Source organism: Myxine glutinosa, chromosome 11 (assembly GCF_964187855.1).
Source record: "Myxine glutinosa chromosome 11, kmMyxGlut1.1, whole genome shotgun sequence".
Classification (NCBI taxonomy): Eukaryota; Metazoa; Chordata; class Myxini; order Myxiniformes; family Myxinidae; genus Myxine; species Myxine glutinosa.
In genome coordinates, this window is record NC_136271.1 from 18,772,909 (window position 1) to 18,796,002 (window position 23,094).

General features: G+C 42.4%; 1 protein-coding gene across 1 annotated transcript in view; it reads right to left on the minus strand.

Moving 5' to 3' along the window:
- Positions 1 to 23,094, minus strand: part of LOC137436088 (CUB and sushi domain-containing protein 3-like) — a 1,358,203-nt gene that overhangs the window by 7,963 nt on the left and 1,327,146 nt on the right. Inside the window, exons 64-67 of the mRNA XM_078786463.1 lie at positions 22,284 to 22,463; positions 6,228 to 6,293; positions 1,136 to 1,294; positions 850 to 959 (exon numbers count right to left, since the gene is read on the minus strand). Coding sequence (XP_078642589.1) covers positions 850 to 959; positions 1,136 to 1,294; positions 6,228 to 6,293; positions 22,284 to 22,463 — 515 coding nt within the window. The remainder of the gene's footprint in view (positions 1 to 849; positions 960 to 1,135; positions 1,295 to 6,227; positions 6,294 to 22,283; positions 22,464 to 23,094) is intronic.

The following is a 23,094-nucleotide window of genomic DNA, read 5'->3' on the forward strand; positions in this document are numbered from 1 at the left end:
CTGCCACACACGCTATTGAAAGGGGACTGACATTGCACCCTGTGCTGTTCTGTACTGTAGAACAAACTGATGAGATGGTGTATCTTGGTCAAAAACTTGACATGTCATCAATAAAATGTCAATGTTTCAATTAGCAATTGTTGGTTTGTACAGTAGCTCAGTCCGCCTTGCAGCATGCCCAGGGCACGCTGCCGTTGAACCCTTGACAATCGTGGCATGTTGATTGAAATGCCCATTTTGCACTGGCCTTTTTAAAGCCAATATCAAGACATCACGTGCAGCTCATTAAAATCATCCTGTACCCCTTGGCTAATCACTGACGGTCAAAACGGCTGTTCAAGAGCTGTGCTATGAAGTGACCATTGAAGGTTCAAGTGACCATCTGTGACCGTTTTGTCTGACAGTGAGGACACTATTGTCCACAAATAAGTTCACACATTTACTACACGCAGTGTTATTGTTGATATTTCAAGGTTTCAAAGGTGGTAAGTTTCTTTTGCGTTTCAGTATATATATATATATATATATATATATATATATATATATATATATATATATATATATATATATATATATATATATATATATATATATATATATATATATATATATATATATATATATATATATATATATATATATATATATATATATATATATATATATATATATATATATATATATATATATATATATATATATATATATATATATATATATATATATATATATATATATATATATATATATATATATATATATATATCAATGAATAAATTAATCAATAATACATTACTTAACATTTTACTATATTTGATAATGCATGAAGAGTTACTGAACTTTGCTTACAAAGCCATCCATAGTCCATCCTTGTGCAATGTTTCTGAGCAAATTATGCTCGGAACTCTCGACATGAAGCAGCGTTAGGGCCAAGTTTCCATCACTGTTTCGAAACAGTCCTGGGACACATGTTGAAAGACACGAAAGGGTTCGGAGAGGATTGGGGAAGGGTTGTATTAATAAGCAAATAGCCTGGTAATCACTCTGAATAACCGATAATGTGGACAGCAACAAGATACAGATTTGAAATAACCTTAAAAATTGTGGTGGACGTGGTGAAACAACCGATATTTACCTGAAAGGCTGAGTTCTGTATCTGCGGTATAAAATGTGGCATTGACATGTCCCAATGTGGAATCCACAGTGCTTATAAGCAGCGTTGCGGGTTTCTTCTCGTTCTGGAAATCAAACGACCCCATCCATTTCGACTTTTGCAAAATGCTCATCTGAAAAACTGTGGAGACAATGAGGGCTTCAGCTGAGTTTGCCAAAAGAGCAGGTTGCATAAAGAAACAAAACATTGTAGCTCATTCGTATCATCGTTATACAAATGCAATCAGATTTCTGCAACCAAAGCAGCCTCTCTAATCAATGCATGGCTCGAGTCATCATTCATGCATCCAAGATTAGGTAGACCCACGCTCACTTTCGTAATTGCGACTTGGCTCCCACAAGCTTGCCACGCAACATGGTAGTTGCTAAGGCATGTCAATGTGATTCCCTTGTAAATAGTAAACCCCTGGTATACCTGATGACATATCCGTCCAGTGGTTTCCTGAAAATGAATGCGTTTCTCAAAAGGTTGTTTAATTTGTATTTATTTATTTATTTCGGAGCAGTCCCCACCACTCCATAGACAGTTAATGCAACAGAGATACCTGCAATCAGTGGGTCACGAGAAGGTCATTGAGAGAGAGGACACCAGGTAACTTAACCTATGCAATTAAATTAACCCTGACCAAGCAACATGTTCCAATCCTGAAATATCAATGTTTAAGCACTGTGCCTGCAACCTGCCACAGGGTACAGATAAAAAAGCCCGGAGACTCCGGCTGTGCACAGAATCTCTTCTCAGGCCCATTCTTGCTGCTCTCGGTCTGTTACTCACAATTCTTGCAACACACGTAGACCATCCAACGTCTAACATTCTCCTGGAACCTCACAAACACAAGGTAACTTTCCCCATTGAAAAGAATGACAAGTACAGTGGCCTGCAAAAGTATTCACTCCCTCCAAAGTTTTCACATTTTGATGCCATCTGAGCTTATTTCATCATGCTTTAAAATCAATCCTAATGTATAGTCTTCACAAACTACTCCAACATGATGAATAAGAAGAAAATAAATATTCTTGAGAGGCCCAGTCAAAGTCCTGATTTGGGAAAGAAGGTGGACACAAATTCTCCATGTAAATGTGTATTGTGTAGCACCGCTCCAGGTTGGAGAGGGTACTACGTGGCCAACCCTTTGCAGTACGTACAGTATTCCTGTCCCCACGTTTTTCAGTGCAGTGAGGTGTTTTGAATTACACAGAGAGGTATGTTCATAACACGTTTTAATAAGGACAATAACATAACCCCCCTGGCCGCTCACATAGGAAGCGGGTGCTTCTAGTTCAACTAAATGTGGTATGATGGGTAGAGAGAGGGTGAATACTTTTTCAGGGCGCTGTATCTGGAATAAAGTTGTAATGTTAAAAGAATGGAAAATGATTCCATATTTCTGGATGCCGGAAAGAGTAAATAATGGAGTTTTCAAAGATTCCATGGAGTAAATCTAGCCTGGCAATTCAGGTTAATTTAATTAAGGCGGGGTGCGGGGGGAGGCAGGTGAAAAGGGGAACACAAGTGGAAGCTGACCGTAGCAGTCAAAGATCATTGAAACAGGATGGCATGACAAGTGAGCATGATTGGCACGGAATCCAAGATCGCTAAATGACGAGTTTCATACAGAAGAGAGTTTTTAGGACACCTACTAATGCTACCAGGAGATGAATCTATTAAACCCCACCAACCCCCTACAATGGAGACCATGAATAGTTTTAAGACAGACAGCTTGTCCAATGGATGTGGGACAAAAATTAACTGAGCCTCTTGCCAGAAAGTCACAACCGATAAAAAGTTGGAAGTTTACATTTACCTTACATTTACCCGACGATGCTGTTTTTATTGACTTCCAAAAAGCATTCGACACTGTCTCGCACCACTTACTATTGGCTAAGCTGGAGGCTGTAGGCATCAACTGTAATGTTGTGGGATGGCTGCGGAGCTTCATTATGTAACATGGCAGGAGTAAATGTGAACTGTGCCAAATGTGCGTGGGCAGAAGTCATGAATGAGGTCCCCCAGGGCTTAGTACTTGGGCTACTTCTCTTTCTGGTTTCCATTGACGACATAGTTGAAGGACTGGAAGCACAAGTTCTCGTATTTGCCGATGACATCAAGCTGTGGAGGAGAGAATTAAGTGAGAAGCCACTTGAAAACGATGTGATTAAGGTCTTATCCCTCAAGTTAACGCCTGCATTTAATCATGTCCACCAAAAGGCACTCCTTTGTTGAAGCAGTGAAATTATGCTTCGCTGGGGATGGGGTTTCATGTTATTCCCATAGATCTACACCCAAATGTTTGACTGTACTTGTCATAGCCATTCATTGGCACTTCCAATTTCCTCTGTTTCAAGACCTGAAATGCTCCCTGACATCGTCTGAGCAATTCCAACATGTTGGTATTCTTCTTCACAGCAACAAAGGACCTGTGAAAAAGGACCCAAGATGTGTACCTGTACCTGGAGTGGGAACAGCCGCTGATGCTGATAAATTGTAAGTATACCGAGAGAGGATTGATGACTGGCTAAGTAAGTGGCAAATGAAAGTGAATACCAAGAAGAACGGGCTCCTGAGAATTGGGATTGCCTTAAATCCTGCTATCGGGAGAATGCTTGGAGAAGCGGGGTGGACTAATGTGAGCTGCTCTGGGCACCCACCATTCCTGCAGTGCAGTGACAAAGATGGTCTCGGGACTGCGGCAGCTGATGTACGAGCAGTGGCTGCAGCACCTGGACCTATTCAGTGTGGCATGCCGACGAGAAAGCGGGTGATTTGATTACCTTGTTACCACATCCTACATGGTGACATGTGGTCACAACTTTGACATTCACTCCAGGTATCCCAAGATGACACATCTTGGGTCCTTTTTCACAGGTCCTTTGTCGCTGTCAAGAAGAATACCAACATGTTGGAATTGCTCAGACGATGTCAGGGAGCATTTCAGATCTTGAAACAGAGTAAAATGGAAGTGCCAATGAATGGCTATGCCAAGTACAGTCAAACATTTGGGTGCAGATCTATGGGAATAACATGAAACCCCATCCCCAGCGAAGCATAATTTCACTGCTTCAACAAAGGAGTGCCTTTTGGTGGACATGAATAAAATGCAGGCGTTAACTTGAGGGATAAGACCTTAATCACAGCGTTTTCAAGTGGCTTCTCACTTAATCCAGTAGGATGGATAGCATGATGATTCAGATTTAGCTTGCAAATGTTTAACTTTGAGTTTAAGTATTGGAAGGAGGCTGCAATAAGGTTTCAGACATATTGTTATGAGCAGCAGCTGGTGAACACCGGCTAAGAGAGCCCTGCTGTATGTTGTGACTAGCCCTGCTGTAAATAATGTCGAACAAGAAGAACAAAGAGTCCTCGCAAGCTAATTTGAAGTTAGGACCCATCTGGTAGTGTACGTCTGGCACACACCAAATTTCGTCATTAGGATTGACTAGATTCCCACAGCTTGTGCTGACAGTTAGGAAATGATAAGGGATTCACTACAACAATTACATGACAGAAACTGCCAGCCACTTGGTTCAAAACTAAGCCTGCTAACAGTTAACGACAGCAGCGCATTGACCAAAAATATGCTGAGAGGTTCACAGATAGCCATTTTCAGAATTGTTCTGTCAGAGGTGCAGCAAACTTTGGCCTTAGTTTACAGCATAACATGTACACATTATATTGAACAAAGGAAAAAAAATTACATAAGCCACCACAAACAATGGAAAGGAATGAAATTGAACAAGGGGAAGATGGAAGGGTAGGGTTGATAAAGCAATGAAGGGAAAAGAGTATTTTGAGCATGTAGTGGAGTAGATTCAAACTGTTTATTTTTTATATTGACGTCGAGGCTCATGGAAGAGCACAGCAACAGAGAGGGAAGGGCAGTCTCTTTCTGAGAGAAAACACCAGGATGTATGGGAAACATTCAAGAAAACACGGATGCACAGTGTGAGAGGAGTGGCAGACAGAAGGACATCAGGAGGCCAATATAAAAGAGCTCCTCGGACTGAATGACCACCACTGACTCACCTGCCTGCGGCAACTGTTGGATGCAAAAGATGCAAGAAAAAAAAGGATGATTTACACAATTATTTGTTTGAATTTGCAAACATTCTGGAGACCAAGCGACAACATCTTGGATAAACCATCAACATGAATCTCTTTATATACACAAATAATTAAGTTAAGCACCCCTACACAACGAATTAAGGTAAGCACCCCCTAATATATATTCTTTGTGTATATGTATACATTGGCATATATTCTAAGGTATGTGAGATCAAATAATGATTGGTATGACATTAGCAATTATCCATTGATGAAATTGAGTGATCAGTGAAAAAAAGTGATTGGTTGAGTCAGTGATCCGATCACGTGGGTCCTACACACGTTATTGACGCAAAGATCGCTAGAGGTCTTCTCAGAACAATGACTGTACGTTAGAAAACATAAACGTCATCCACACTGTCCGTGATGGACCTATAGCTCCATACTTAAATTGAGGTGAAAATATGCCTAAAATTCCCAAAAATTTTCACCTTAAATTATTCAGAATAAAATATTGAAAACGGCATGATTGTTATGTTTTTATGTGACCATAATATCACTTCTCCAGAAAATATAGCAATATCATGGGTATATTACACTGTTTTGACGACAACAAACTTGTAATGTGCGAGGTTGTAAAAAAACGGGGGGGGGTGCTTAACTTAATTCTTTGTGTATAGTTCCCCAGATGAGATAGTCTCATTCAAAAGCAGCAATTCAGTGATTATGTGTGTAGATTTCTATCATGGCATAAACACCTCTGTTAGATTATATATATATATATATATATATATATATATATATATATCTATCTATCTATCTATCTATCTATCTATCTATATATATATATATATATATATATATATATATATATATATATATATATATATATATATATGTATGTATATACAATATATAAAAAAAAGAATAAATAAATAAATATATATATGTACATAAAATACTTCCTTCAAAAAACAACCCATCCTTTTCCCACCATTGCATGACCTCGTACCATTTTGCTCTGGGCTGGCTGTCATCACCACTTGGTGGTTCTTCCTTTCGCTGGGCTTTGATCCAGCTGTAGGTAAAGAGAGACAAACAACAGCATGTGTCTTTACATATTTCCAAACAATTTGTTTTATAATTTATGTAGTGTTTCTGCAGTTTGTTTTTTCCTGTGCATGAAAAGAAAGAAACAAAACAAAGACAGATATGTCTTCTTTCCACCTTTTTTTACATGGGATCTAAAAAAGAGACGTCATGGTGCAAGCCTCCCAATCATTCCCCATCAGGGATTACCTTATTCCTTAGTCAAACAGTGCATCATAATCTGCCCATTTTAGATGTTGTAATTTTTACATATTAGTTACAAGCAGAAAAAACTCACATCTGACTTTGCTGAAGATTGTGGACACTTTTTCAAATCTAGGATTTTCTAACAAAATTGTAGCCCTAAAAACAAATATTTGAGCACTGTAATTGCATGTCAAGCAGATGTGCATTCTCCATGATCGCCCGGCCAGCATGCTATGATTGACGCGATCAATTACAAAGTGAACTACTCTCTGCGGAGGAAACAAGGGAGCTTTATCGGCTGAAATGGGGTTCGATCGACCCCCTTGAAGCCATTTTCTGCCAGGTTGTCAAAGCCTACAAGCTTCTCACTTCATGCAGAAAAAAGTTTAAGGCCGGAAATTGTTTGAGCCAAAGGCTGGCCTTCTCTGCAGGCTGTCTATGCAATTTTAGAGACTTTCTGTCAAGGATAATAACTGGGGCATCCAGTTATTACTGCAATCTCTGCCTCTCATGCATGTCAAAACCTTGTTAGAATGTACCCAAAACTGTGCCTTCATACATCGGAACAAACACATCTTTCACCAGCTGAGCTATTGTGCTGTGCTCAATTAGGAAATTGTGATATAATATCATGAACTTATGATGAGCAAAGGTAAATCGAGAAAGCGACCAGATAGATGACAAAGGAAGTGTGCCATTATAAGGTAAGAAACTAGAGCTTCCACGGAAGCAGAACTCAACTGAACTGACTGGACAACTTTAAAGTAGGTCAGTTGTCCGTACAAGATTGGACATGCGATAGCAACCTACCTTGTGTGGTAAGAGTCTCACACACCAAGTTTGATCAAAATCCATAAATATTTGTGGATGTTAAAGACTTAACGTCGTTTCGGAGCTGAAAACAATATGGCGGCCTATGGCGGCCATTTTGTGACGGATCGGGATGGAATGCAATAGCAACCTACCTTGTGTGGTAAGGGTTAAACATTCTAAGTTTGATCAAAATCTGTTAATATTTGTGGACGCTAGAGTGTTAATGTTGTTTTCATGAGCAAAAACAAAATGGTCGCCTAAGTCCGCCATTTTTCAACGGATCGGGCTGAAATGTAATACCAACCTGGTCCTTGGGGTAAGGATGCTGCATGTCAAGTTTGATCAGAATCGGTTGATATTTGTGGACGCTGGAGTGTTAACGTCAAAAAGTTAACGGACGACAGACGACAGAGGACGATGACGACGACAGACGACGGATGCCGGAGGGTTCAGTATGTGATGAACTCAACTGGACGAAAGGTAGGTAAAGTCGAGGATGTGTAGAGTGGGGTCATGGGGGTGTATAGTGAGGTACCGAAATGTCCTAGACTAGTGAGAAAGCTGAGTACCAGTCCTCGTCATCTCAATAATACTCCTCAGTACTCTCCTGTGAGATTTTCTTTTCCTTGCACACAAAGTGCAGATTAAAAAAACAAAACAAGAGTCAATAAAAGAGTGAGGTGATAGAAGATAGAAGGCAACTAATGCACTGATAGAGTGGCGGCATGGAACAACATACATGCAAGAAGGTGGTGAATGAATAGAAGGAAGAAAGAAGAGCAAAGGTATGCAACAATGGAGAGAGGTAAGGGAGCGTAAATGTGTAGAGAAAATATCACGGGTCTGGATGAATAATGACGAGGTGGAGGAATACTGCTCACAGTAGTCAATGGAAGGAAGTGTATCATTGAATAAACTGAGGAAGGGGTTCCACAAGCAGGGAAATGTGAAGAAAGTCATTCAAGTGATCAATGAGCCTGGATTTGGGAAGTTTCACTGGAGGGGTTTCAACAGATACATTCACATCGGTAAGATTGTGAATGAAAGAAAGAAAAATCCTATTTTCAAGAGGGCACGTGAATCAAGGCAGGTTGCAGCCAGCGCTTCCCATTCCAGAAGTCATTATTACTCTACTGGATTGTGGCCAAATGGTTTTCAGGAGCTTGCAGACAGGATTTTATGCCGTAGCATCAAAGTAGTCCCATTATTGATCGCTAAAGACTCTTCGTTGATAGGACATCTGCAAAAGAAGACCCTTCCAGCAGCCCAACTTTTTGGGTGCTTTGTCTAACAATCCCTTTGGATTCTGGGATTTTAAAGTATAAATCTTCCAGGAAAACACCAAAGTGGTGCCAGTTCATCCCCATCCCAGCAAGGCAATATGTGAGCAGGCTCCTGGCAGAAGCCAAAGCACATCACTGTTACTCCAGTTTAGTAGGCCTGAACAAGCCTGACAGTATGCTTCCAACCTTTATGTCATTACAGCTACTTCAGCTCCAACTTTCACAAAAATGCAAAGTCGTCTGCATAAGCAGAAACTTTAAACCGTATGGTAAAGACAGATCCAGTAAAACCAGAAATGTGAGAACACAAATGGAGAAGGTTTGATTACAAGGGAGTGCAAGACTAGATAGTGGACAGCTCTGTTGAACACAGCACTTAATATAAAAAGTTTAACATAATAAATAATAAAATGGGGCCAAAACCAAATTCCTCCAAAACCCTGTAAATATGCCTATGGTCCACACAATTAAATGCCTTTCCTTGATTAATATGACACAGTCCTACATCCTTTATTACTAAAAGGAAAAGCATCCGTCCATGTGTTACGCTTCATTCTAAAAGGTTCCTGCTGTCGTAGAGTAATAAAAATGGTACTGTTGGAAGGCGAATGATCAATATACTTTGTTGTAAAGCTTAGAATCTGTTTACTTGGAACAAAAATTGGTGTCCATTTCATAAAGATGCCCATATTGAAAAGCCCTCTAATCTATGCTTGAAGAAGAAGAAGAAGAAACAAGCATTGGAGGTTAATGCAGCGCGGATCCACACACAAGGAAGTTTGGCGCAGGAGGAGACAACTCGGTCCATCATATGCCTGTGCTAACCAAACCAAGTATCGTTACCCATCCACACATGAGCTACCTTTCCTCCACACAAGCCAATATCCCCATACCCCTCATATCTAAGGTACCTATCCAAATCCTATTTAAACCTATCATCCCCATGCTGCCACTACCTTTCCGGAGAGACCATTCGATGCATTAACCACTCCCCGACTGAACGACCCCTGCCTTTAAACCGTCCTAACTCTCATCTTCTTTACCCTCAAGCTGTGGCCTCCAGTCCTAAGAAATGTCCACTCTGCTGAAAAACTCCACTTTACCTATCTTGTCCACACCCTTCATTATCTTAAACATCTCAATCAGATCCCCTCACAAGTCCCATCTCAATGGTAACATTTATTATTCCACAAATATCCTTTTTTCGCGTGTTCCATTTCATTTTACATCTTGATTGAGACTCGCAGATAGACATGCAATATGTTTGTAAAGTACAACATGCTGTCTTTTGATTAAATCCGTCAGAGAAGCGATGGGGAGGCACTGGCACGCCCCCCAAGTTATTATTAAAGCTATTACAAAAACTAATGGTATCATGAATAAAACATATTGTTGCGGATATGAGGATTGCATTTTTTTGATTGTGTTGTATTATATTGGAGATGGTGATGAACATTGTTGGATATGGCCCCTCCTGCCTCCAGAGTTGTATAAAGGTAAAAAGGGCGTCTCGGTAATTAGTCCAAAAGTATACACGTCAGCTAATCATAGAATACCCTTGTTCAGTAGCTTATATCTTATTATGTGTCTTAGAGTAAGGCTGTGTCTCCCATTAACTTAAATACTCCATTGCACCAAGTGAAAAAGATAGATTCCCTTCATTCCCATTCCCAAAAACCTCCATTTCCCCTTTCGTCAATTGCCATTCGCATTGCCAACCAACAATTTCCGCCATTGGCCACGAGGCAGGGTTGGGGAAGAAAGGCGGGTCCCCACCTCGTCATAGAGGGGAGGAGTGAGTCAGCCCCACTCAACCAACCACGAACAAGGGGTTGGACTTGGAGAGGGTGTGGAGAGAAACATCAAGGAGGTTCGCGAAGGTTGAGGGGCGGGGCCTATATAACCCGCAGCTGGGGCGTTCCAAAAAGGCAGATGAGCTTTTACGGGATGAGCTACGACAAGAGCGGAGTGTGTGGTTTTTTTGGTCAGAGCTGGGTTGGTCGTCAGTGGTGGTCAGTGTTTGCGTAGAGTGGAGGGGTTGCGTTGAGTTGTCGGTGGTGAGGAAGAGTTGGACTAAGCAAGAGAGAAAGAGTCCTGGAGTTAGTGAGAGAGGGAGAGAGAACCCGTCACGCCAGACCCCCCACCAGCAGCGTTGGCTTGGCTCCACCAAGCAGCTCCGACCCGCTACCCCGCGCACACGACAGGATCGGTGGCATCGGCGGCCATCGAGGTCCAGCCCGACGTCCCGTGCGGGATCAAACTCCAGCCAGCTCCGTGCCTTCCTCCAGCCACCCACCTCCTGTCATTCCTGCCTGCAATTTCCATCCATTTGCGTACGTGAGTTTGTTTTGTTCGTGCTGTCCTGGGTAGTAACAATAAGTCTGTATAAGCTAAAGATTTCACTGTGTCACCTGCGTCTCATGTCCCTGTAAATAAACGTGACTGCTTTCTTCTTGCTTATATGTGTGTAAATAATAAACCCAGTTACTCTTCTGTACGTCTTCTTCCTCTTTGCATTCGGTCGCTTTAGAGGTTTCCCGATTGAATAGCGGTGGCGCGATCCGGCCAAAGTTTGGGGTAAATCGGGTTTTAGTTAGGGGAATAACTGTTCGGTCGCGGAGCCTCCGCTCGGCAAATATACCGTCTTTAACCGCGTACCGTAACAATATATTATTAAATACCAGCAACGGTACCTGCCCTACCGGCGGGGCTTCAATTGCGAGGCCCAAATGAAAAGGCAAAATATCAGAAATTGAAGGCTTTTTTTATTTTAAACGATTTATATAAACATCCGTTAAATCATATCACACGCAAATCATCAAAATCTAAACAGAATTTGTAGAATTTCAATAAAAGCCACATCACTGTTTATATCGGTAAATATTATTCCATTGTGCTTGGAAAAACTGGAAAATTTGGAAAAAAATATACCCTATTTTACTCCAGGGGGTCCCAGGATTACCCACCCAAAATATCGGTGATCGGTTCAGGAGTTTTTGTGGTACCTGGGAACAGATGGACAGACAGGCAGACAGACATTTGGTGAATTATAGTAAGATCTATTACACGAATACAATCCACGAATACGAAAACATCCACGAACACAAAATGATTGATATTATTTGACCAATATATATTCATTCAAGTTTTAGCCAAAGGGATAGAACTTTAGCTAAAATTTTATAGTCTGTACACAACACAGAGATAAGTTTCCAATTCTCATTCAGTTGAGAATCAACATTTTGGGAAGGTAAATGGAAGTTCGCCATCTGTTGAGTTCTGATTAACCTGTAATATTTGGCCCAGGAGTCCTAGAAAACTGCATTTAAAAAAACGTTTAGGCCATACATTCCATGAGGTTTTCCGCATTATAAAATGTTCACCGCCGTGGCAAGTTCCAACAAGGAAAATGAAACTTCCAACTTCTGTCTCTGCTCTTTAGACAAAGTTGGAAGGAAAGTAACAAATTCAGATGGATAATTAAAAAATTAATACCATGTGGCATGTTGTGTACACAGTACAATTCTTTGAAATAACATTTAACAATTTGTCTAATTTTTCCTCTCATGTGATTCTTCCATTAAAGTACAATTGCAATAGATATGGTGAGGATGTCTCTTTCTCTTGGCCAAAGAAGAACTTATCGAGCCTTGTATCCATAGGGCAGCACCTTGTAGCCATTGGCAAAATTACTACCGGTACTACTACTACTACTACTACTACTACGACTACTATTACTCTGCATTGTCAACTAAGTGGTGTAACAATCCCCACAACTGTTGGTCTTCCGCATTCTACCAACAATCACGTGGACTTAGGCCAATCTCATCGACTCACTGGCATAGAGACAAGAGAGTTTTTGTCATCCTCGAGGACCGTGCAGGTTCGATCGGGCCGGTGACCATGGTAAAGGTTCATGGCAAATTCATTCCAGGGATATGAACTGGTACATGTTCACTTAAGTAGCGGACATGTCCAAACAGGGAGTAGTGTTTCCTTGCAATATCGAGTGTGATCAGACCAAGTCTAGTGATCTCACAAATTATCCTGTTTGAGACTCGGTCAGACCATCAAACCCAAAGGATGTGGCGTTGACATCGCATACGGAAAGCTTGTAGGGCTTGTAGGGCCTGCACACAAGTAGACGGAAGGTCATGACCCTGCTGGTAATACCACGAGCCCTTGACCACTTTCACGATGTAGAAGGCTGAGCACATCTGGTCGGAACCCTCAGAAACCGCCCCCACAACGAAAAATCAAACATGTGCTTCTGGATGGTCTTAATAAGTCACACTGGTGGCTGCAGGAATATAAACGTGTGTGCCAAAGAGTGGAAGCAACTAAATTATTAACAAGTATTGATCTTCTACAAGAGGATAACTTAATGAGGAGACACTACACCTTTGGAGCTTAGAGTAAATTTTGTCAATCAATCAATCCCAATTTTTGGGGACTATTTCCAACAATACCAAAATGCACAACCAAATAGTAAACACCATCGTTCTTCCAGGACAATTTGCCAGGTGATTAAGGGAAAGAAAACCCATCGATAATCCAAAGTAAGATGAAAAACAGTCCAATATTCCCAAGCTGAGCTTGCCATGTCAAAGGTGTTAACTGGCTTGAGCAGCTCAGGTACATCATCTTGAGACCGAATTATATGACAAGTAACATCTGCATATGCAATGACTACAGGGTGTTTAAAACAAAGTGGACTATTTGAGCAGCCTGATATTCTGTCGTTTCTAATGCCATATCCTTCTCTCTTGCATGTTATGGTGGTGGTGGTGGTATGCCATTTCTAACATGTAGTCAGTAGGACCCTACATCAACTATGGTGTTCACAGTGGAACATAAAGTGAAAATTGTGACTGTCGTTTGAGACAAAATCCTATGTGCAGATGCGCCAACTATACTGTCAATATTACAATGTTCACACCCTTAATGGACCTTCCAATGGGAGCATTCAGCGGTTTGTGGAGCACTTCCAAGCACATGGAAGCATGAAAAATAAAAACAAAGGCAACAGTAGCCACCCACCAAGTGTTACAAAGGACCAAGGGAACATTGATCTTGTGAGAGATTCTGCCATTGAAAGTCCTGAGAAATCCCACCACCGGCATTCCCGAGAACTGGTGATTTCAACCTCATCTGTGTGGCGCATTCTCATTTCTGAAATCAAGCTCTACCCCGCCATCATATCTGTAAGATAAAAACTAACTCAGAATGACATGGAAAGATGATTACCAATGTGTGATTGGTTCAGTGACTGAATGGAAAAGGTACCCAAATTGGATGAACTCCTTGTGGTTCAGTGATGAAGCACACTTCCATTTGAATGGGGCTATCAACAACAATCACAACAACATCTTCTGGGGTACTGAGCTTCCTGAGGAGGTGCCTGAGATGTGTTTCAAGGACACCAAGTCCACTTGCTTCTGTGCATTGAATGTCAGATGGGGTATGCTGGGACCGTATTCGTTTCAGGACACCAATGGTAAGACAGTGACAGTCAACTGCGAGGTCAAAAGATGGTGTATGCTGGGACCATAATGGTTTGAGGACGCCAATGGTAAGATGGTGACAGTCAACGGCAAGCGGTACTGTGAGGTCTTATGCTGGCTGATTCAATGCTAATCTTGCTCAACGACCGTCTCCAACGCAACTCAGACATGCGTGGTTTATGCAGGACAGTGCTCCACCGTACACTATAGGTGAAACCATCAACCTGCTCCACCAGCCGTTTGGAAATCATGTCATCAGCCTGGGCACAGCGCATAAGTGGGTGTCCCACAGCCCGGATTTTAATCCATTGGATTATTTTTCTTTTGGGGTGCTGCCAAAGGTCAAGTTTATGCCAATAAACCTCAAACCCTGGCTGCCCTGGAGCAGGAGGTGGTGGACCACCATCAGGTTACCACTCCAGCCACTTGTAGACGGGTTGTGGAGAATTTTGGAGTCAGGATAAAAGTCTGTTTGAACAGAGGCGGAGCACACATTGAAAATAACAATTACAACGGTGTACCCTTTCCATCAATGTGTCACTGAACTTGCAATATTTTGTAATTTTTTTTTACAATAAAATGTTCAAATAGCCCACTTTTTTGAAACACCCTGTGATGGGGCATCTATCAGGTAAAACAGAGAAACTTGATAGTTTCCACTGCAACCAGACAAAAAGAGGTACAATTGAAAGAACATAAGGGAGTCCTGATAAGGGACTCTGATAAGGGACGCTTTATGCCTCGATACAGGAAAGGAGGAATCAACTCATTGTTTGCCTTTAATTATATATACTAGCGTGACTCAGCACGCTCCGCGCGCCTCACCACACGTCGTTTCAGTGGTATAGGCATCTTTGACCATTTCGGTGTCTTTTGGGTCTTTATGGTGTTTTGGGTCTTCAGGGGCATTTGGGCCTTCAAGGTCTTTTGGATCCTCTGGGCCTTTAAAGGTATTTTGGGTCTTTGGGGTGTTTTGAGTCTTCAGGAGCTTTCGTTTCCTGTGAGTCTTTAAGAGTCTTTGAGGTATTTTGGTTATTTGGGGGTATTTAAGGGTCTTTTGGGTCTTTAAGGGTGTTTTGGGTCTTTGGGGTCTTCGGGGTGCTTTGGGTCTTCGGGGTATTTTGGGCCTTTTTTTTGGGGGGGGGGGATACAGAATCGAGGCTCGTGAAAGAGCTAACATTTATCACAAAAAAAATAAAATCAAACAGATAAACAAAATATATAAAAAGAGGGAGCGGTAGACAAGATGGGGAGAGAAGGGGAAGCACACAAACACAACATTTGAGAGCAGGGACATCGGGAGATGTGTGGGAGGGAGAGGGCTTGGGGGGAGGCGGGAGAGGTATAAAACACAAGGACACCAAGGACTTCCAGGAAAGAAGTTGGTATTTCAAAAAAGTGGATTTGGGGTGAAATTAGCAGGGGTAGAAAAGATCAAGGTTTTGGATGGGGGAAGATAAGAGATGGTGGTGAACAGCAGGGGTCTTTAACCCCTCAAACAGGGCCATGGGCCATTCAGGGCCATATTCTTCAGGGCCATTTTGGGTCTTTTGGGTATTCAAGGCCATTTTGGGTCTTCAGGGTCTCTTTGAGCCTCAGGGCCTTCAAGGGTATTTTGAGTGTTTGGGGTCTTCAGGGTCTTTTGGATCTTTGAGGGTATTTTGGGTCTCAGGGGTCTTGGTGGTATTAAGGGTCTTGGGGAAATTAAAGGGTCGTCAACGGTCTGAGGGGTTTCAGTAGTCTAAACGTAATTAAGAGGGTTAATTAAGAGGGTGTTAATAATTATATTTGAAGAAGAAGACGTTTTGGTCACATACATAACCATACACGTTTGCTCTATTCTATATAATAAGATTGTGGTATAGCAACGCAATGCACGACACAAGCATGTCACCAAAATCAAAACCCTTCAAAACAGCAAGTCGCTATTTATGATCAATACCATCAAAGGCTTTCTCTTGACCCAAAAAATTTAAACCAATACTCAAATGCGTAATGCCACACACATCTATAACATCAATAACAGCTCCGATGTTTTCATAAATTGAGTGTCCAGGAGCACAATTTTGATCAGGTGGCACACAGAAAAGACAACCGACTTTTAGCGAGGAGCAAGGATTTTGGAGGAAATCTTGCAGTCCATAGAAAGTAAGAACACAGGATGCAAATTTTGTTGGAGTTGAGTGTTTTACTATTTTTGGTAAGAAATAAATGATGGCTTGTTTGCAGCTGAGGGGAAGTTTCCCAACTTGAAAACTTTCATGTACTAGAAATACCCACTCATTACAGGAGTGGCAGGGAGGGTGGAGTGAGTCAAATGTATGCGCAAATCTACATAGTTGAGTTACATTTGTATTCAAAATCCTTTTCGCCTTAATTATATATTTTCATGCTCGCTTACAATATGATGCTTTAGACTCAGCGATGTTATTATCCTTATCATTATTATTACTACTAAGAGAGTACATTCCCTACTGGCGATATTGTTCCAAGCATGCAACACGTTCTTCCGATTTAAAACATGTACACGGTGTGCCATTCATACCCAAAGTCAAAAGATGAATCGTCCTGATTGTTGGCACCTGAGTTATCATCACTTTGCTATTATCCTTATTACTGCATTGATTTGTGTTCTTTGAAAGTGTTCAGTGATTAACAAATGTTCTGCCTGTTTACTGATATTTGAGCTGGTGACGTAATGCTTGATACAACAACAACAACAACAAGGTCAAGCTTTTGGGTCTCACTATCTGCCTGGTGTTGGGCTAGCGGCTAGGGTGCCAGCTTAGGATCCTAGGATCCTGGATTCGAATCCCGGTCGATCGCTGAATTAACGCCAGGGGGGTTGACTCAGCCTGTCATCCTTCCGAGGTCAGCAAATTGAGTACCAGTTCACTGGTAATTCCCTGTTTGTCGTAAAAGGCGACAAAAAGGGTTGGCGGCAGGAAGGGCATCTGGCCGTAAAACATTGCTTCAAAAAGGGGACCAACAAAAACAACAACAACCACGGTGCCCGAAAAAGGCCAACCCCCACTTTGCGGGGAAAAATGGCCTCTAAAGGTGGTTTTTTAAAGGTGGTTATCTGCCATGAACTTTCCTGGGAAAACAACATTTCAAATCTGGCCTCCAAAACCAGTCGCCGACTGGGCATCTTCCGTCGTGCGAAGTCCTTCCTTGGCACACCTGAGCTCCTCACCACATACAAGGCTTTCATCTGCAGCTCAAAGGAATACTGCTCTCCCCTCTGGGCTGGTGCTCCTCCCTCACACCTAGCTCCTCTTCACGCTGTTGAAGCCAAAGCGCTCAGAATCATTGGAATCTCCCGCGATGAAGCTAACTCCAAGGGCCTTTCACTCACTCACCGCAGGCAGGTTGGTGGTCTTTCCGTCTTCTACCGACTCCTCTCTGGCCTTGCCCCCCAGCTCTCTCTGGGCTCTGTCCCCCAAATATTCCTACAGGTCGCACAAGATCTGCCTGCAACCCTCTTATGGTTAAACTGCCGAAATCAAGACTCTCTGCTCACCTTCCCTCCTTCATTCCTCTTTTCTCCCGCCTCTGGAATAAACTCCCTCAGTCTCTTCAATCCCACTCCACCCTCCAGGTCTTTAAAAGAGCTGTTCACCACCATCTCTTATCTTCCCCCAATAAGAAGATCAAGGTTTTGGATGGGGGAAGTGTTCCATCACATCTCCCTGCTCTCAAATGTTATGTTTGTGTGCTTCCCCTTCTCTCCCCATCCTGTCTTCCGCTCCCTCTTTTTATATATTTTGTTTGTCCGGTTGATTTGTTTGTGAAGTAAATGTTAGCTCTTTCACGAGCCTCGATTCAGTATACAAAAAAAAACAAAAAAAACAACAAAAAAAAAACAGGCATTTTAAGGCCATTTTCCCTGCAAGAGTGGGGGTTAGCCTTGTGGTCCCCATGACAATGTTCTCCATTTTGCCCTATTTTCTGCATCTCCCCTTGTTAACCCCCTTGCCCGCATTTCTTCTTTGACCGTCTTTAGCCAAGTCTTTCTCGGTCTTCCCCGTCCTCTCCTTCCTTCCACATTCATCTCTATCACTCTTTTCAACCAATCACTTTCATCCTTCCTCAACACATGACCAAACCATCTCAACCTGTTTCTCTTCACAGCATCAATCACAGGCTCTATTCCCATCATCTTTCGCAATTCATCATTTTTCTTCCTCTCTCTCAACGATACTCCACACATCCACCGAACCATTCGCATTTCCGCCCTTTCCAGCCTTCGTTGCTGCTCTACGTTCATTACCCATGTCCCACTCCCATAAATCATAACACTTCTCACACATGCAGCATACACCTTTCCCTTCATCTTCAATGACACTCCCCTCCTCGTCAGCACGCCACTCAGTTCCCGAAACTTCTTCCATGCACATCTCACTCGAGCAACCGTTGCCGAGTCTTATCCACCTTCTCCATTCAGCATGTCTCCAAGGTAACAAAATGTTTTCGCACCTTCCAGCTTCACGCCATCTCCAAGATCCAACTCAACATTTCCTCCATCTGCAGCTCCCTCAGTGCACACCTTACACTTGAATGTAGCTGCTACACTGGTTAATGACCCTCTCAAACCACTACATTTTTGATGAACCCACTCAGCGCACATTGTACATTGAATGGAATTCACTCCGACACCCTTCCTGCACACAGCACACGGCCACTTCCCAGTTCTTTCCACCTCACCACATGCTTTACCACTTGCCATCACCTTCGTTTTTCCGATATTCACCTTCAGACCTTTTGTCTCCATACATTCCTTCCACTTGTTCATCTTCTCCTTCAGTCCATCCATACTTTCTGCAATCAACACCAGATCATCTGCATACAACAACTCCCACGGTAAACCCTCCTTTACGTTTTGAGCCAGCACCTCCATCACAGCTACAAATAGTAGTGGACTTAGTACCGACCTCTGATGCACTCCCACCTTCACCTCAAACTCACCATTGTTCCCGTCCTTCGTCCTTACAGCTGTGCGCGCTCTTTTGTAAATTGCCATCACTACTCTGATCAACCATTCCTCCACTCCTAACTTCCTCAATGCCCATGTCACTACTTCACGTGGAACCCTATCGAATGCTTTCTCCAGATCAACAAACCCAAGAAACAACTTCTTCCTCCTCTCCATATACTTCTCCTGCAACTGCCTCACAATAAAAAGCACGTCTGCCGTTCCTCTTCCTGGCATAAATCCAAACTGCATTTCGTCAATCTTCACTTTCTTCCTTATCTTCCTCTCCAACACCCTTTCCAATACTTTCATTCCATGCTCCAATAACTTTATCGCTCGATAAAGCTTGATACCCCGGATGTAAATTGGCATGACCATTAATTGAATTGTCATTCGAATACCAGAACCCTCTTTCAGCTGTCTGGACGTTCGGATGTCCGCTTGTCCAATAATGTCAGCAAACATGAATAATTGACCTTGCCCGATGCTGTGCGTTGCGACCTGGGAGAAAGGCTCCTCATATGGATAACTGTGTATGGCTAACTGATGTTTATATGGCCTTGTTTTCAATCACTTTGAAGTCTCTCCAACATTATGGGCTGCGCAGTTGCTACAATGTATTTTGTAGATAACGGACAATTTTTTCCTCCCGATTGAATTGGTCTTTTATAGTTGCATGATCCTGTGCTTAATGGTAGCCTCAGGTCTGTGTGCGAGATGCCAAATTCAAACAGAACTAACAGGCGGGCCATAGCATCTGATAAGTTGGTCATGTAGAGGAGAGCACGCCAACACTTTGGTTTGGGTTGTGTGGTCTCACCATTTAGTTACCCCCTTTGCATACACTTATTCACAAAACTGTTGGGGTGACCATTTAAGGAGAATAACTACAGAAAAGGGAAGGAAACATTTAAAACAGCAAGAAAGAGGGTTCAGAAAGATTAATGGGGTAATAAAGATCATAGGTCAGGAGGGGGATGGCATGGGTGGTGGTGCACTGCCTGCTCAAAGTTCTGGAGGGAAGAGTGGGAAAGAAAGGCCTCTAGAAGGTGATTCCATAGACAGGAGAAGTGAGGAACAAAGATGTTGAGGTGTACAGGTCAGCCAGGATTTTGGAAGTTTAACCAGAAGGCAGGTTCTCGAAGAATGTGTGCATACTGGAGCTTGTGAGGAGGTTCTGGGCAACAGACCTTGTGCTTCGGTCTCTTCGCAGGAGATTCCAATAATGTTGAAAACATTAGATTCCAAACAAAATCCAGAAGAGACAGATGTGATGCTGGGTTGCTCTATTAGGATGATTTATGGACGATTAAAGTTTTGAATGTCCTAATTGGCCACATGGGTTTCCATTGAACAATCTGTCGGCATTTTATCTTTGCCGGAGAGATCAACAGACAAACTATGTCGATGCTCCATTATATATATATATAAATGGGAGTGTACGCTGGATCAGCACGTCGCTGCGTCCTTGGACGACTCCTCAGCACCATCCCGACACACACCACTGTGTGTGTGTGCTATGGAATGAGGTGTTTTTACGGCGGCCGGCGTGCAAATCCTGCCACCAACCTCCTTGAGAGAGGACCCAGTACCCTCGTACTCATTTCGCCGACCTTGGAAGGATGACAGGCTGAGTCAACCCCACCTGGTATTGATGCTCCATTGTCTCCTCACAATTTACCAAGTGAGGAGAATATTCAGCCTACAAAAAAGTAAAACTGTTTTCATCCTGGTCAAATGAAACAATCTTTACAGCAACTGCCTCAACAATGATGAAAAAGTGTCGTTTTTAGAAAAAGAGAGATGCTAGAAATGATGACTTCAACAGAGGGTGAATCCAACAGTGAAGAAACCCTGGGGTGCCCCAAACAAGCCTGTCTCAACAAGCTGTGCCACCATTTCCTCCTCAGTGACAAAAATAACGATGCATTAGTTCATCGCCGATGCGGCTAAAACATTGCAAATTCCGACCGATTTGCAGACAGACAAAACAACTTGCTGGACTGAAATTTTGAGAGGTGTTGTAAACGTGAAACCTTTGTTCTGAACCAACAATTCCAAAGCAGAAATTTGTTCTACGCTCACCATGTTGCAAGAATGCATCTTAACACACGGTGCCTTGGAGCAAACCACCGTGGCATCGAATGTTTTCTCTCTCTTACTCACCAACTCATAAAAGAGTGAAAAAATAGGTAAGCATTAAAAGATTCCTGAAACAATGAGGATCGAATAAGAAAATGAAAATAGGAAAAGGTAAAAACAGCAGCACCAAATATGACACGCATCATGATAAATGCTGAGCAGCAACACTTTGTGATTGCACGCACGCGACAGCAAATGTGGGAGCTGAGAGGTGAGGGGGAGGAAAGTGAGAGGGAGAAGAGAAAGAGAGAGAGAGAGAGAGAGAAAGAGAGGGAGAGAGAGAGAGAGAGAGAGAGAGAAAATAAATAAATAAATAAAGGATGAAGGACAGAGCCCTATTGGCTATGTAAACTTGTTTACACGGTGGAGATACGCACATGAAATCGATACAAAAGCCTAAAATCAATGAATAAGGAGAGAAAGGAGCAGACACATCCGGATGATTAACAGTATAGGTAATGGCTGGAAGATACAAATCAAGAACAGCATCTTCAGCTTCAGAAGTCGTTTTCTCGGAGCAGAAAGAAGCACGCCTGTGCAGTGTGCACGGAGGAAGTCGGTACCCTAGTTCGTCTGGGGTTTCTTTCCTAACATAATAAGATCTGACAACAAATCATTGATCCAGTGCTTCAAACTTGGGCTTTTGCATCATAAATCCTGCAGCCATTTAAAAGACGGTGTTAAGTCGGTTCTCCCGTTTTCGAGCATTCACTGAGCGCTTCAGTATTCTGAAAATGGAAGGGCACTCCCGGTGTGTCAGTATGCTGGGAAGAATTTATATTCCTGCCTGGAGTCCAGTTTTGAATACAAGAGCAAATGGCCAAGCACAATCCTTACCTTGAAATCTCATTCAGCAATACATCTTCTCCAAAAGGATGGTACTCATAAAATCAGACCAATACCATGCAAAACCTCCAGGCTTATTTAAGTGAAAAGAAAGAAAAATGGAGAAAATATTACCAAGGTAATCACTGGTAATTCAGAAAAATGGACATTAAAAAGAAAGACAAATGAAGAAAGGGTGATTATGATGTTGACGGCACGTGATTCCTCACCCTGACACAAGGGCATCTTCCCAGACCAGGAGCCATCAGGGCGGCAAGTGCGATGTTCAGATCCTCCGGCCAGGTGGTATCCGGGCTGACAGGCGTAGAGTAAGGTGTATCCCAGACCTCGAAGCTCCATGCTGGTCACGTCGACATGCTGAGCCATTTGCAGGATCTGACAACTATGGGCTGCAAGGGAGGCCATGTCAAGTTAGGAGCTGTGGTAGCAAAGAGGGGCTGCAGGCCTATTGATGATAACTGTGGGTTTTTGAAATCTTAAAATAATGCCATTGTGGTTAGCCTGTGGATAACACAGCCCATGTGGGGATAGCTTTATCACCACTGTCGGCCTAAAAACACTAGGTTTCATTGTTGAGATATAATTTGTGTATTTAAATGTGACTGAGCTTGTTACAAATCTAAATACACCCTAGAATATTGTTCAACAGAGTGGTAACAAACAACAACCACTGCTTATTTCTACAACTATGACAACTCCGATCTGTGGACATTTATGTTGTGTTTATTTGATACCTTTCTATATTTCCTCAACTCCTACTTGCAGTACAATCTTAAATGATCAGACAGGAGGTTCAACTTATTGCTGTTCAAAAAAAAAAATTTTTTTATATTTTTTTATTGCCTCGGACCCACTCAACTGATCAATGACACTCGGCACAGGATCAGATTGGATTCGATATTTTACATTCCGACTCGATCCTCGGGTACAAAAGTCCCACATTGTTGTTCCCAGATGCCAAAGAAAAACAACTTATAGCATAAATTGGATAAATACAACTGCAGTGCTGTCCGTGTAATG